Raw genomic sequence first — 12,768 nt, forward strand, 5'->3', positions numbered from 1 at the left:
GTGCTCTGTGTGTCAGTGTGTCCTCCGGCCGCAGGGGTCGCTATTGTGCTCTGGGTGTCAGTGTGTCCTCCGGCCGCGGGGGTCGCTGTTGTTGTGCTCTGTGTGTCAGTGTGTCCTCCGGCCGCAGGGGTCGCTATTGTGCTCTGGGTGTCAGTGTGTCCTCCGGCCGCGGGGGTCGCTGTTGTTGTGCTCTGTGTGTCAGTGTGTCCTCCGGCCGCGGGGGCGCTGCAGGCGGCGCTGCGGGTTATGATGGCGGCGGTCGGGGTTTGAAGCGGGTTTGGAACGGGCGGCGGTTTGGCGGCGGCGCGGTTTGTTCCTCGCCGGCTCCGTGTGTCAGTGTCGGCAGCTGATGGGTTCCCGGGGGTCGGGCGAGGCGGCGCTGCCGGGGGAGGAGGAGGAGGCCCCCGCCCAGCCCGGGCTGCGCCGCTCGGTCCTCACCGTGTGTGTTCTCTCCTACATCAACCTGCTCAACTACATGGACCGCTTCACCGTGGCAGGTCAGGGGTCACCGCGCAGAGGGCAGGGGTCACCGCGGCGGGGGTCACCGCGGAGAGGGCAGGGGTCACCGCGGGCGGGGGTCGCCGCGGAGAGGGCGGGGGTCACCGCGGAGAGGGCGGGGGTCACCGTGGAGAGGGCGGGGGTCACCGCGGAGAGGGCGGGGGTCGCCGCGGAGAGGGCGGGGGTCGCCGCGGAGAGGGCGGGGGTCACCGCGGGCGGGGGTCGCCGCGGAGAGGGCACGGGTCACCGCGGAGAGGGCGGGGGTCACCGCGCAGAGGGCGGGGGTCACCGCGGAGAGGGCGGGGGTCGCCGCGGAGAGGGCGGGGGTCGCCGCGGAGAGGGCGGGGGTCGCCGCGGAGAGGGCGGGGGTCACCGCGGAGAGGGCGGGGGTCTCCGCGGAGGGGGCGGGGGTCGCCGCGGAGAGGGCGGGGGTCGCCGCGGAGAGGGCGGGGGTCGCCGCGGAGAAGGCGGGGGTCGCCGCGCAGAGGGCGGGGGTCGCCGCGCAGAGGGCGGGGGTCGCCGCGGAGAGGGCGGGGGTCACCGCGGAGAGGGCGGGGGTCTCCGCGGAGAGGGCGGGGGTCACCGCGGAGGGGGCAGGGGTCACCGCGGAGAGGGCGGGGGTCACCGCGGAGAGGGCAGGGTCACCGCGGAGAGGGCAGGGGTCACCGCGGAGAGGGCAGGGGTCGACGCGGAGAGGGCAAGTCAGCATTGAGGGGGCGGGGTCATTGTGGAGAGGGGGCTGGGGTCAGCACGGAGAGGCAGGCTCGGTGCGGGGAGGGCAGTGGTCACCGTGGGGAGGCCGTGTTAGCACAGGGAAGGCAGGTTTCAGCACGGAAAGGGCAGGGGTCACCACGGAAAGGGCAGGGGTCACTGCGGGGAGGGCTGGGGTCACAGCGGATACAGCAGGAGGTCACCCGAGAGAGGCCAGGGGTCATTGGGGAGAGTAGGGATCATCGGGGGGAGTGCGGGTATCACTGTGATGGGGCGGCTGGGGTCTTGAGGGTCAAGTTGCAGGTGGCAGTGGGAGGGGAGGCACAGGCAGGGTGGTCACCCACTGATGGCTTGGAGGCTGGGGTCAGCCACCGAGCGGTTGGGGTTGTTGAGGGGCCCACGGCCACTCTGGGACGGGGGGGAAAGAGTTGAGGGTGTGATTGTAAAGCGTTGAAAGAGAGCGGATGGGATGGGAGAGGCAGATGGAGGCTGTGGGGAAAAGAGAGCAAGGGGAGGTTATTGAACACAGGAAGGTGAAGGAGGAAGATTGCGTGTTGGGGATGCAGCTTCTATCGGGTTTTGTGACAGAGCTGAAGCGGGCTGTGCACCTGGCATGTGCTGTTAGCGGTGGCAGCGAGAGAGGGGAGACTGGGGCTGCTGGAGCTGGAGGCAAGTTATCCTGTCCATCCAGAATTGCATTTAACCTGCTCTCGTCTCTGCACACAGGTGTGTTACCCGATATCGAGGATTACTTTCAGATTGGAGACAGCAGCTCAGGGTTACTGCAGACAGGTAACTCACTCCCGGGTATCTGTTATTCTGTATATAAACCACCCTGAACCCCTCGATTAGATTCCAGTCTGTAACTCACTCCCGGGTATCTGTTATTCTATATATAAACCACCCCGAACCCCTCGATTAGATTCCAGACTGTAACTCACTCCCGGGTATCTGTTATTCTATATATAAACCACCCTGAACCCCTCGATTAGATTCCAGTCTGTAACTCACTCCCGGGTATCTGTTATTCTATATATAAACCACCCTGAACCCCTCGATTAGATTCCAGTCTGTAACTCACTCCCGGGTATCTGTTATTCTATATATAAACCACCCCGAACCCCTCGATTAGATTCCAGTCTGTAACTCACTCCCGGGTATTTGTTATTCTATATATAAACCACCCCGAACCCCTCGATTAGATTCCAGTCTGTAACTCACTCCCGGGTATCTGTTATTCTGTATATAAACCACCCCGAACCCCTCGATTAGATTCCAGTCTGTAACTCACTCCCGGGTATTTGTTATTCTATATATAAACCACCCCGAACCCCTCGATTAGATTCCAGTCTGTAACTCACTCCCGGGTATTTGTTATTCTATATATAAACCACCCCAAACCCCTCGATTAGATTCCAGTCTGTAACTCACTCCCGGGTATCTGTTATTCTGTATATAAACCACCCCGAACCCCTCGATTAGATTCCAGTCTGTAACTCACTCCCGGGTATCTGTTATTCTGTATATAAACCACCCCGAACCCCTCGATTAGATTCCAGTCTGTAACTCACTCCCGGGTATCTGTTATTCTGTATATAAACCACCCCGAACCCCTCGATTAGTTTCCAGTCTGTAACTCACTCCCGGGTATCTGTTATTCTATATATAAACCACCCCGAACCCCACGATTAGATTCCAGTCTGTAACTCACTCTCGGGTAACTGTTATTCTGTATATAAACCACCCCGAACCCCTCGATTAGATTCCAGTCTGTAACTGACTCCCGGGTATCTGTTATTCTATATATAAACCACCCCGAACCCCTCGATTAGATTCCAGTCTGTAACTCACTCCCGGGTATTTGTTATTCTATATATAAACCACCCCGAACCCCTCGATTAGATTCCAGTCTGTAACTCACTCCCGGGTACCTGTTATTCTATATATAAACCACCCCGAACCCCTCGATTAGATTCCAGTCTGTAACTCACTCCCGGTTCAGTTTTGGAAATCCAGTGGGAGCGGGATTGTTACTGGACGGGGCCGAATGTACGGGGCCACGGGCAGCAGGTGCGGAACCTCGCAGGTGGCTGCTCCAGGGAACCAGCACCGTGACATTGGGCCGAAGGGCCTCCCATTGTGTTGTTGCTGTTCTCCAGTTTGAGGGCAGAGCGGAAGTTGTTGGCAGTGTGACTGAGTCAGCTGACTCAGTCAGATTGTCCTCACATGCCTGCCTTGTGACTCACTGGCTCGAGGCTCGGCTGCCCTCGAGGCTGATGGGAGAATCTGGCAAAGGGGAGGTCCTTGTGCGAACTGGAGATTGTGCCAGTAATCCCTGACCATCTTCGCCCTGGGAGGTCAGTACCTTGTCAAATTGATATCTAATCGCCTTGGGAGGCACTTGCTCAACTTGGCCAAACACTGTCTGACAATTAGGTCAGAGGTCACCCCCTGTTGAGTTCAAATCGAACCCCCAGGCGAGACCTGTGTCTGCACAGGGGTACAGTTACCTCCACAACCTCCCTTGTACAAACAGTTGCCGCTTACAAGAATAATAATCTTTATTGTCACAATTAGGTTTACATTAACACTGCAGTGAAGTTACTGTAAAAGCCCCTAGTCACCACATTCCGGCGCCTGTTTGGGCACACAGAGGGATAATTCAAACTGTCCATGTCTGTCCGGAGGGAGTGCCGCACTGTTGGGATGGTCAGTGCTGAGGGAAGGCTGCACTGTCGGAGGGTCAGTGCTGAGGGAGTGCCGCACTGTCCGAGGGTCAGTGCAGAGGGAGCGCCGCGCTGTGGGAGGGTCAGTGCTGAGAGGGAGCCACACTGTTGGAGAGTCATCACTGAGGGAGTACCGCACTGTGGGAGGGTCAGTGCTGAGGGAGTACCGCACTGTGGGAGGGTCAGTGCTGAGGGAGCACCGCGTTGTCAGACGGTCAGTACCGAGGGAGCACCGTGCTGTTGGAGGGTCAGTACTGAGGGAGCGCTACACTGTCAGAGGGTCAGTACTGAGGGAACGCTGCACTGTCAGAGGGTCAGTGCTGAGGGAGTGCCGCACTGTCGGAGGGTCAGTACCGAGGGAGCGCCGCACTGTCGGAGGGTCGGTACCGAGGGAGGACCGCACTGTCGGAGAGTCAGTCCTGAGGGAGCGCTGCACTGTCAGAGGGTCAGTGCTGAGGGAGCGCTGCACTGTCAGAGGGTTAGTGCTGAGGGAGCGCTGCACTGTCAGAGGTTCAGCACTGAGGGAACGCTGCACTGTCGGAGGGTCAGTGCTGAGGGAGTGCCGCACTGTCAGAGGGTCAGTACTGAGGGAACGCTGCACTGTCAGAGGGTCAGCACTGAGGGAACGCTGCACTGTCAGAGGGTCAGTACTGAGGGAGTGCCGCACTGTCGGAGGGTCAGTACCGAGGGAGCGCCGCACTGTCGGAGGGTCGGTACCGAGGGAGCGCCGCACTGTCGGAGAGTCAGTACTGAGGGACTGCCGCACTGTCGGAGGGTCAATACTGAGGGAGCGCCGCACTATCGGAGGGTCAGTACTGAGGGAGCAGCGCACTGTCGGAGGGTCAGTACTGAGGGAGGGCCGTACTATCGGAGGGTCAGTACTGAGGGAGCACCGCACTGTCGGAGGGTCAGGTCTGAGGGAGTGCCGCACTGTCGGAGGGTCAGTGCTGAGGGAGTGCCGCACTGTCGGAGGGTCAGTGATGAGGGAGCGCCGCACTGTCTGAGGGTCAGTGCTGAGGGAGCGGCGCACTGTCAAAGGGTCAGGACTGAGGGAGCATCGCACTGTCAGAGGGTCAGCACTGAGGGAGCGCCGCACTGTCGGAGGGTGAGTGCTGAGGGAGCGCCGCACTGTTGGCGGGTCAGTGCTGAGGGAGCGCAGCACTGTCGGAGAGTCAGTGCTGAGGGAGAGCCGCACTGTTGGAGGGTCAGTGCTGAGGGAGTACCGCACTGTGGGAGGGCCAGTGCTGAGGGAGCACCGCGTTGTCAGAGGGTCAGTACCGAGGGAGCACCTTGCTGTTGGAGGGTCAGTACTGAGGGAGCGCTACACTGTCAGAGAGTCAGTACTGAGGGAGCGCTGCACTGTCAGAGGGTCAGTGCTGAGGGAGCGCTGCACTGTCAGAGGGTTAGTGCTGAGGGAGCGCCACACTGTCAGAGGGTCAGTGCTGAGGGAGCGCTGCACTGTCAGAGGGTTAGTGCTGAGGGAGCGCTGCACTGTCAGAGGTTCAGCACTGAGGGAGCGCTGCACTGTCAGAGGGTCAGTACTGAGGGAACGCTGCACTGTCAGAGGGTCAGCACTGAGGGAACGCTGCACTGTCAGAGGGTCAGTACTGAGGGAGTGCCGCACTGTCGGAGGGTCAGTACCGAGGGAGCGCCGCACTGTCGGAGGGTCAATACTGAGGGAGCGCTGCACTGTCAGAGGGTCAGTGCTGAGGGAGCGCTGCACTGTCAGAGGGTCAGTGCTGAGGGAGCACCGCACTGTCGGAGGGTCAGGTCTGAGGGAGTGCCGCACTGTCGGAGGGTCAGTGCTGAGGGAGCCCCGCACTGTCGGAGGGTCAGTGCTGAGGGAGCGGCGCACTGTCAAAGGGTCAGGACTGAGGGAGCATCGCACTGTCAGAGGGTCAGCACTGAGGGAGCGCCGCACTGTCGGAGGGTTAGTGCTGAGGGAGCGCTGCACTGTCAGAGGTTCAGCACTGAGGGAGCGCTGCACTGTCAGAGGGTCAGTACTGAGGGAACGCTGCACTGTCAGAGGGTCAGCACTGAGGGAACGCTGCACTGTCAGAGGGTCAGTACTGAGGGAGTGCCGCACTGTCGGAGGGTCAGGACCGAGGGAGCGCCGCACTGTCGGAGGGTCAATACTGAGGGAGCGCTGCACTGTCAGAGGGTCAGTGCTGAGGGAGCGCTGCACTGTCAGAGGGTCAGTGCTGAGGGAGCACCGCACTGTCGGAGGGTCAGGTCTGAGGGAGTGCCGCACTGTCGGAGGGTCAGTGCTGAGGGAGCCCCGCACTGTCGGAGGGTCAGTGCTGAGGGAGCGGCGCACTGTCAAAGGGTCAGGACTGAGGGAGCATCGCACTGTCAGAGGGTCAGCACTGAGGGAGCGCCGCACTGTCGGAGGGTGAGTGCTGAGGGAGCGCCGCACTGTCGGAGGGTCAATACTGAGGGAGCGCTGCACTGTCAGAGGGTCAGTGCTGAGGGAGCGCTGCACTGTCAGAGGGTCAGTGCTGAGGGAGCACCGCACTGTCGGAGGGTCAGGTCTGAGGGAGTGCCGCACTGTCGAAGGGTCAGTGCTGAGGGAGTGCCGCACTGTCGGAGGGTCAGTGCTGAGGGAGCGGCGCACTGTCAAAGGGTCAGGACTGAGGGAGCATCGCACTGTCAGAGGGTCAGCACTGAGGGAGCGCCGCACTGTCGGAGGGTGAGTGCTGAGGGAGCGCAGCACTGTCGGCGGGTCAGTGCTGAGGGAGCGCCGCACTGTCGGAGAGTCAGTGCTGAGTGAGAGCCGCACTGTTGGAGGGTCAGTACTGAGGGAGTGCCGCACTGTCAAAGGGTCAGGACTGAGGGAGCATCGCACTGTCAGAGGGTCAGCACTGAGGGAGCGCCGCACTGTCGGAGGGTGAGTGCTGAGGGAGCGCCCCACTGTCGGAGAGTCAGTGCTGAGGGAGCGCCGCACTGTCGGAGGGTCAGTCCAGAGGGAGCGGCGCACTGTCGGAGGGTCAGTGCTGAGGGAGTGCTGCACTGTCGGAGGGGCAGTACAGAGTTGAGGGAGTGCCGCACTGTCCGAGGGTCAGTGCTGAGGGAGTGCTGCACTGCTGGAGGGGCAGTACTGAGGTGAGGGAGTGCCGCACTGTCGGAGGGTCAGTGCTGAGGGAGTGCTGCACTGTCGGAGGGGCAGTACTGAAGTGATGGGAGTGCCGCACTGTCGGAGGGTCAGTACTGAGGGAGCGCTGCACTGTCGGAGGGTCAGTACTGAGGGAGCGCCGTACTATCGGAGGGTCAGTGCTGAGGGAGCGCCGCACTGTCAGAGGGTCAGTACTGAGGGAGCACCACACTGTCAGAGGGTCAGTACTGAGCGAGCGGCGCACTGTCGGAGGGTCAGTACTGAGGGAGCAGCGCACTGTCGGAGAGTCAGTACTGAGGGAGCGGCTCACTGTTGGAGGGTCAGTACTGAGGAAGTGCTGCATTGTCGGAGGGGCTGTACTGAGGTGATGGAGTGCCGCACTGTCGGAGGGTCAGTACTGAGGGAGCGCCGCACTGTCGGAGGGTCAGTACTGAGTGAGTGCCGCACTGTCGGAGGGTCAGTACTGAGGGAGCGCCGCACTGTCAGAGGGTCAGTACCGAGGGAGCACCGCACTGTCAGAGGAACAGTACTGAGGGAGTGCTGCACTGTCTGAGGGTCAGTACTGAGGGAGTGCTGCACTGTCAGATGGTCGGTACTGAGGAAGTGCAGCACTGTCAGAGGGTCAGTACTGAGGGAGCGCCGCACTGTTGGAGGGTCAGTACTGAGTGAGCGCCGCACTGTCAGTGGGTCAGTACTGAGGGAGCGCCGTACTGTCAGAGGGTCAGTACTGAGGGAGCGCCGCACTGTCGGAGGGTCAGTACTGAGGGAGTGCTGCACTGTCAGAGGGTCAGTACTGAGGGAGTGCTGCACTGTCAGAGGTTCAGTACTGAGGGAGCACCGCACTGTCAGTGGGTCAGTACTGAGGGAGCACCGCACTGTCAGTGGGTCAGTACTGAGGGAGCACCGCACTGTCAGTGGGTCAGTACTGAGGGAGCACCGCACTGTCAGTGGGTCAGTGCTGAGGGAGCACCGCACTGTCAGTGGGTCAGTACTGAGGGAGAGCCGGAGTGTCAGAGGGTCAGTACTGAGGGAGCGTCGCACTGTCGGAGGGTCAGTACTGAGGGGGCGCCGCACTGTCGGAGGGTCAGTGCTGAGGGAGCGCCCCACTGTCGGAGAGTCAGTGCTGAGGGAGCGCCGCACTGTCGGAGGGTCAGTCCAGAGGGAGCGGCGCACTGTCGGAGGGTCAGTGCTGAGGGAGTGCTGCACTGTCGGAGGGGCACTACAGAGTTGAGGGAGTGCCGCACTGTCCGAGGGTCAGTGCTGAGGGAGTGCTGCACTGCTGGAGGGGCAGTACTGAGGTGAGGGAGTGCCGCACTGTCGGAGGGTCAGTGCTGAGGGAGTGCTGCACTGTCGGAGGGGCAGTACTGAAGTGATGGGAGTGCCGCACTGTCGGAGGGTCAGTGCTGAGGGAGTGCTGCACTGTCGGAGGGGTAGTACTGAGGTGAGGGAGTGCCGCACTGTTGGAGGGTCAGTACTGAGGAGGCACCGCACGGTCAGTAGTGAGGGAGCGCCGCACTGTCGGAGGGTCAGTACTGAGGGAGTGCCGCACTGTCGGATGGTCAGTACCGAGGGAGCGCCGCACTGTCGGAGGGTCGGTACCGAGGGAGCGCCGCACTGTCGGAGAGTCAGTACTGAGGGACTGCCGCACTGTCGGAGGGTCAATACTGAGGGAGCGCCGCACTATCGGAGGGTCAGTACTGAGGGAGCAGCGCACTGTCGGAGGGTCAGTACTGAGGGAGGGCCGTACTATCGGAGGGTCAGTACTGAGGGAGCACCGCACTGTCGGAGGGTCAGGTCTGAGGGAGTGCCGCACTGTCGGAGGGTCAGTGCTGAGGGAGTGCCGCACTGTCGGAGGGTCAGTGATGAGGGAGCGCCGCACTGTCTGAGGGTCAGTGCTGAGGGAGCGGCGCACTGTCAAAGGGTCAGGACTGAGGGAGCATCGCACTGTCAGAGGGTCAGCACTGAAGGAGCGCCGCATTGTCGGAGGGTGAGTGCTGAGGGAGCGCCGCACTGTCGGCGGGTCAGTGCTGAGGGAGCGCAGCACTGTCGGAGAGTCAGTGCTGAGGGAGAGCCGCACTGTTGGAGGGTCAGTGCTGAGGGAGTACCGCACTGTGGGAGGGCCAGTGCTGAGGGAGCACCGCGTTGTCAGAGTGTCAGTACCGAGGGAGCACCGTGCTGTTGGAGGGTCAGTACTGAGGGAGCGCTACACTGTCAGAGAGTCAGTACTGAGGGAGCGCTGCACTGTCAGAGGGTCAGTGCTGAGGGAGCGCTGCACTGTCAGAGGGTTAGTGCTGAGGGAGCGCTGCACTGTCAGAGGTTCAGCACTGAGGGAGCGCTGCACTGTCAGAGGGTCAGTACTGAGGGAACGCTGCACTGTCAGAGGGTCAGCACTGAGGGAACGCTGCACTGTCAGAGGGTCAGTACTGAGGGAGTGCCGCACTGTCGGAGGGTCAGTACCGAGGGAGCGCCGCACTGTCGGAGGTTTGGTACCGAGGGAGGGCCGCACTGTCGGAGAGTCAGTACTGAGGGACTGCCGCACTGTCGGAGGGTCAATACTGAGGGAGCGCTGCACTGTCAGAGGGTCAGTGCTGAGGGAGCACCGCACTGTCGAGGGTCAGGTCTGAGGGAGTGCCGCACTGTCGGAGGGTCAGTGCTGAGGGAGTGCCGCACTGTCGGAGGGTCAGTGCTGAGGGAGCGGCGCACTGTCAAAGGGTCAGGACTGAGGGAGCATCGCACTGTCAGAGGGTCAGCACTGAGGGAGCGCCGCACTGTCGGAGGGTGAGTGCTGAGGGAGCGCCGCACTGTCGGCGGGTCAGTGCTGAGGGAGCGCCGCACTGTCGGAGAGTCAGTACTGAGGGAGAACCGCACTGTTGGAGGGTCAGTGCTGAGGGAGTGCCGCACTGTCGGAGGGTCAGTACTGAGGGAGCGCCGCACTGTCGGAGGGTCAGTTCTGAGGGAGCACCGCACTGTTGGAGGGTCAGTACTGAGGGAGCGCCGCACTGTCGGAGGGTCAGTACTGAGGGAGCGCCGCATTGTCGGAGGGTCAGTACTGAGGGAGTGCTGCACTGTCAGAGGGTCAGTACTGAGGGAGTGCTGCACTGTCAGAGGGTCAGTACTGAGGGAGTGCTGCACTGTCAGAGGGTCAGTACTGAGGGAGTGCTGCACTGTCAGAGGGTCAGTACTGAGGGAGCGCTGCACTGTCGGAGGGTCAGTACTGAGGGAGCGCCGTACTATCGGAGGGTCAGTGCTGAGGGAGCGCCGCACTGTCAGAGGGTCAGTACCGAGGGAGCACCACACTGTCAGAGGGTCAGTACTGAGCGAGCGGCGCACTGTCGGAGGGTCAGTACTGAGGGAGCGGCGCACTGTCGGAGAGTCAGTACTGAGGGAGCGGCTCACTGTTGGAGGGTCAGTACTGAGGGAGTGCTGCATTGTCGGAGGGGCTGTACTGAGGTGATGGAGTGCCGCACTGTCGGAGGGTCAGTACTGAGGGAGCGCCGCACTGTCGGAGGGTCAGTACTGAGTGAGTGCCGCACTGTCGGAGGGTCAGTACTGAGGGAGCGCCGCACTGTCAGAGGGTCAGTACTGAGGGAGTGCTGCACTGTCAGAGGGTCAGTACTGAGGGAGTGCTGCACTGTCAGATGGTCGGTACTGAGGAAGTGCAGCACTGTCAGAGGGTCAGTACTGAGGGAGCGCCGCACTGTTGGAGGGTCAGTACTGAGTGAGCGCCGCACTGTCAGTGGGTCAGTACTGAGGGAGTGCTGCACTGTCAGAGGGTCAGTACTGAGGGAGTGCTGCACTGTCAGATGGTCGGTACTGAGGAAGTGCAGCACTGTCAGAGGGTCAGTACTGAGGGAGCGCCGCACTGTTGGAGGGTCAGTACTGAGGGAGCGCCGCACTGTCGGAGGGTCAGTACTGAGGGAGTGCTGCACTGTCAGAGGGTCAGTACTGAGGGAGCGCCGCACTGTTGGAGGGTCAGTACTGAGGGAGCGCCGCACTGTCGGAGGGTCTGTACTGAGGGAGTGCTGCACTGTCAGAGGGTCAGTACTGAGGGAGTGCTGCACTGTCAGAGGTTCAGTACTGAGGGAGTGCTGCACTGTCAGAGGGTCAGTGCTGAGGGAGTGCCGCACTGTCGGAGGGTCAGTACTGAGGGAGCGCCGCACTGTCAGAGGGTCAGTACCGAGGGAGCACCGCACTGTCAGAGGATCAGTACTGAGGGAGTGCCGCACTGTCAGTGGGTCAGGACTGAGGGAGCACCGCACTGTCAGTGGGTCAATACTGAGGGAGCACCGCACTGTCAGTGGGTCAGTACTGAGGGAGCACCGCACTGTCAGTGGGTCAGTACTGAGGGAGAGCCGGAGTGTCAGAGGGTCAGTACTGAGGGAGCGTCGCACTGTCGCAGGGTCAGTACTGAGGGGGCGCCGCACTGTCGGAGGGTCAGTGCTGAGGGAGCGCCCCACTGTCGGAGAGTCAGTGCTGAGGGAGCGCCGCACTGTCGGAGGGTCAGTGCTGAGGGAGTGCTGCACTGTCGGAGGGGCAGTACTGAGGTGAGGGAGTGCCGCACTGTCCGAGGGTCAGTGCTGAGGGAGTGCTGCACTGCTGGAGGGGCAGTACTGAGGTGAGGGAGTGCCGCACTGTCGGAGGGTCAGTGCTGAGGGAGTGCTGCACTGTCGGAGGGGCAGTACTGAAGTGATGGGAGTGCCGCACTGTCGGAGGGTCAGTGCTGAGGGAGTGCTGCACTGTCGGAGGGGTAGTACTGAGGTGAGGGAGTGCCGCACTGTTGGAGGGTCAGTACTGAGGAGGCACCGCACGGTCAGTAGTGAGGGAGCGCCGCACTGTCGGAGGGTCAGTACTGAGGGAGTGCCGCACTGTCGGAGGGTCAGTACTGAGGGAGTGCCGCACTGTCGGAGAGTCAGTGCTGAGGGAGTGCTGCACTGTCGGAGGGGCAGTACTGAGGTGAGGGAGCGCCGCACTGTCGGAGAGTCAGTACTGAGCGTTCGCCGCACTGTCGGAGGGTCAGTACTGTGGGGGCTCCGCACTGTCGGTGGGGCAGTACTGAGGGAGCGCCGGACTGTCGGAGGGTCAGTACTGAGGGAGCGGTGCACAGTCGGAGGGTCAGTACTGAGGGAGGGCCGTACTATCGGAGGGTCAGTACTGAGGGAGCACCGCACTGTCGGAGGGTCAGGTCTGAGGGAGTGCCGCACTGTCGGAGGGTCAGTGCTGAGGGAGTGCCGCACTGTCGGAGGGTCAGTGATGAGGGAGCGCCGCACTGTCTGAGGGTCAGTGCTGAGGGAGCGGCGCACTGTCAAAGGGTCAGGACTGAGGGAGCATCGCACTGTCAGAGGGTCAGCACTGAGGGAGCGCCGCACTGTCGGAGGGTGAGTGCTGAGGGAGCGCCGCACTGTTGGCGGGTCAGTGCTGAGGGAGCGCAGCACTGTCGGAGAGTCAGTGCTGAGGGAGAGCCGCACTGTTGGAGGGTCAGTGCTGAGGGAGTACCGCACTGTGGGAGGGCCAGTGCTGAGGGAGCACCGCGTTGTCAGAGGGTCAGTACCGAGGGAGCACCTTGCTGTTGGAGGGTCAGTACTGAGGGAGCGCTACACTGTCAGAGAGTCAGTACTGAGGGAGCGCTGCACTGTCAGAGGGTCAGTGCTGAGGGAGCGCTGCACTGTCAGAGGGTTAGTGCTGAGGGAGCGCCACACTGTCAGAGGGTCAGTGCTGAGGGAG

At 61.9% G+C, this 12,768-nt stretch overlaps 1 protein-coding gene across 1 annotated transcript in view; it reads left to right on the forward strand.

The window, feature by feature from the left end:
- Positions 1-231: 231 nt before the first annotated feature.
- Positions 232-12,768, forward strand: part of spns1 (SPNS lysolipid transporter 1, lysophospholipid) — a 176,255-nt gene continuing 163,718 nt past the window's right edge. The window contains exons 1-2 of the mRNA XM_072484166.1: positions 232-497; positions 1,936-2,001. Of these exons, the coding sequence (XP_072340267.1) occupies positions 350-497; positions 1,936-2,001 (214 nt within the window). The 5' untranslated portion in view covers positions 232-349. The remainder of the gene's footprint in view (positions 498-1,935; positions 2,002-12,768) is intronic.

This window comes from Scyliorhinus torazame, chromosome 19 (genome assembly GCF_047496885.1).
Source record: "Scyliorhinus torazame isolate Kashiwa2021f chromosome 19, sScyTor2.1, whole genome shotgun sequence".
NCBI lineage: Eukaryota > Metazoa > Chordata > Chondrichthyes > Carcharhiniformes > Scyliorhinidae > Scyliorhinus > Scyliorhinus torazame.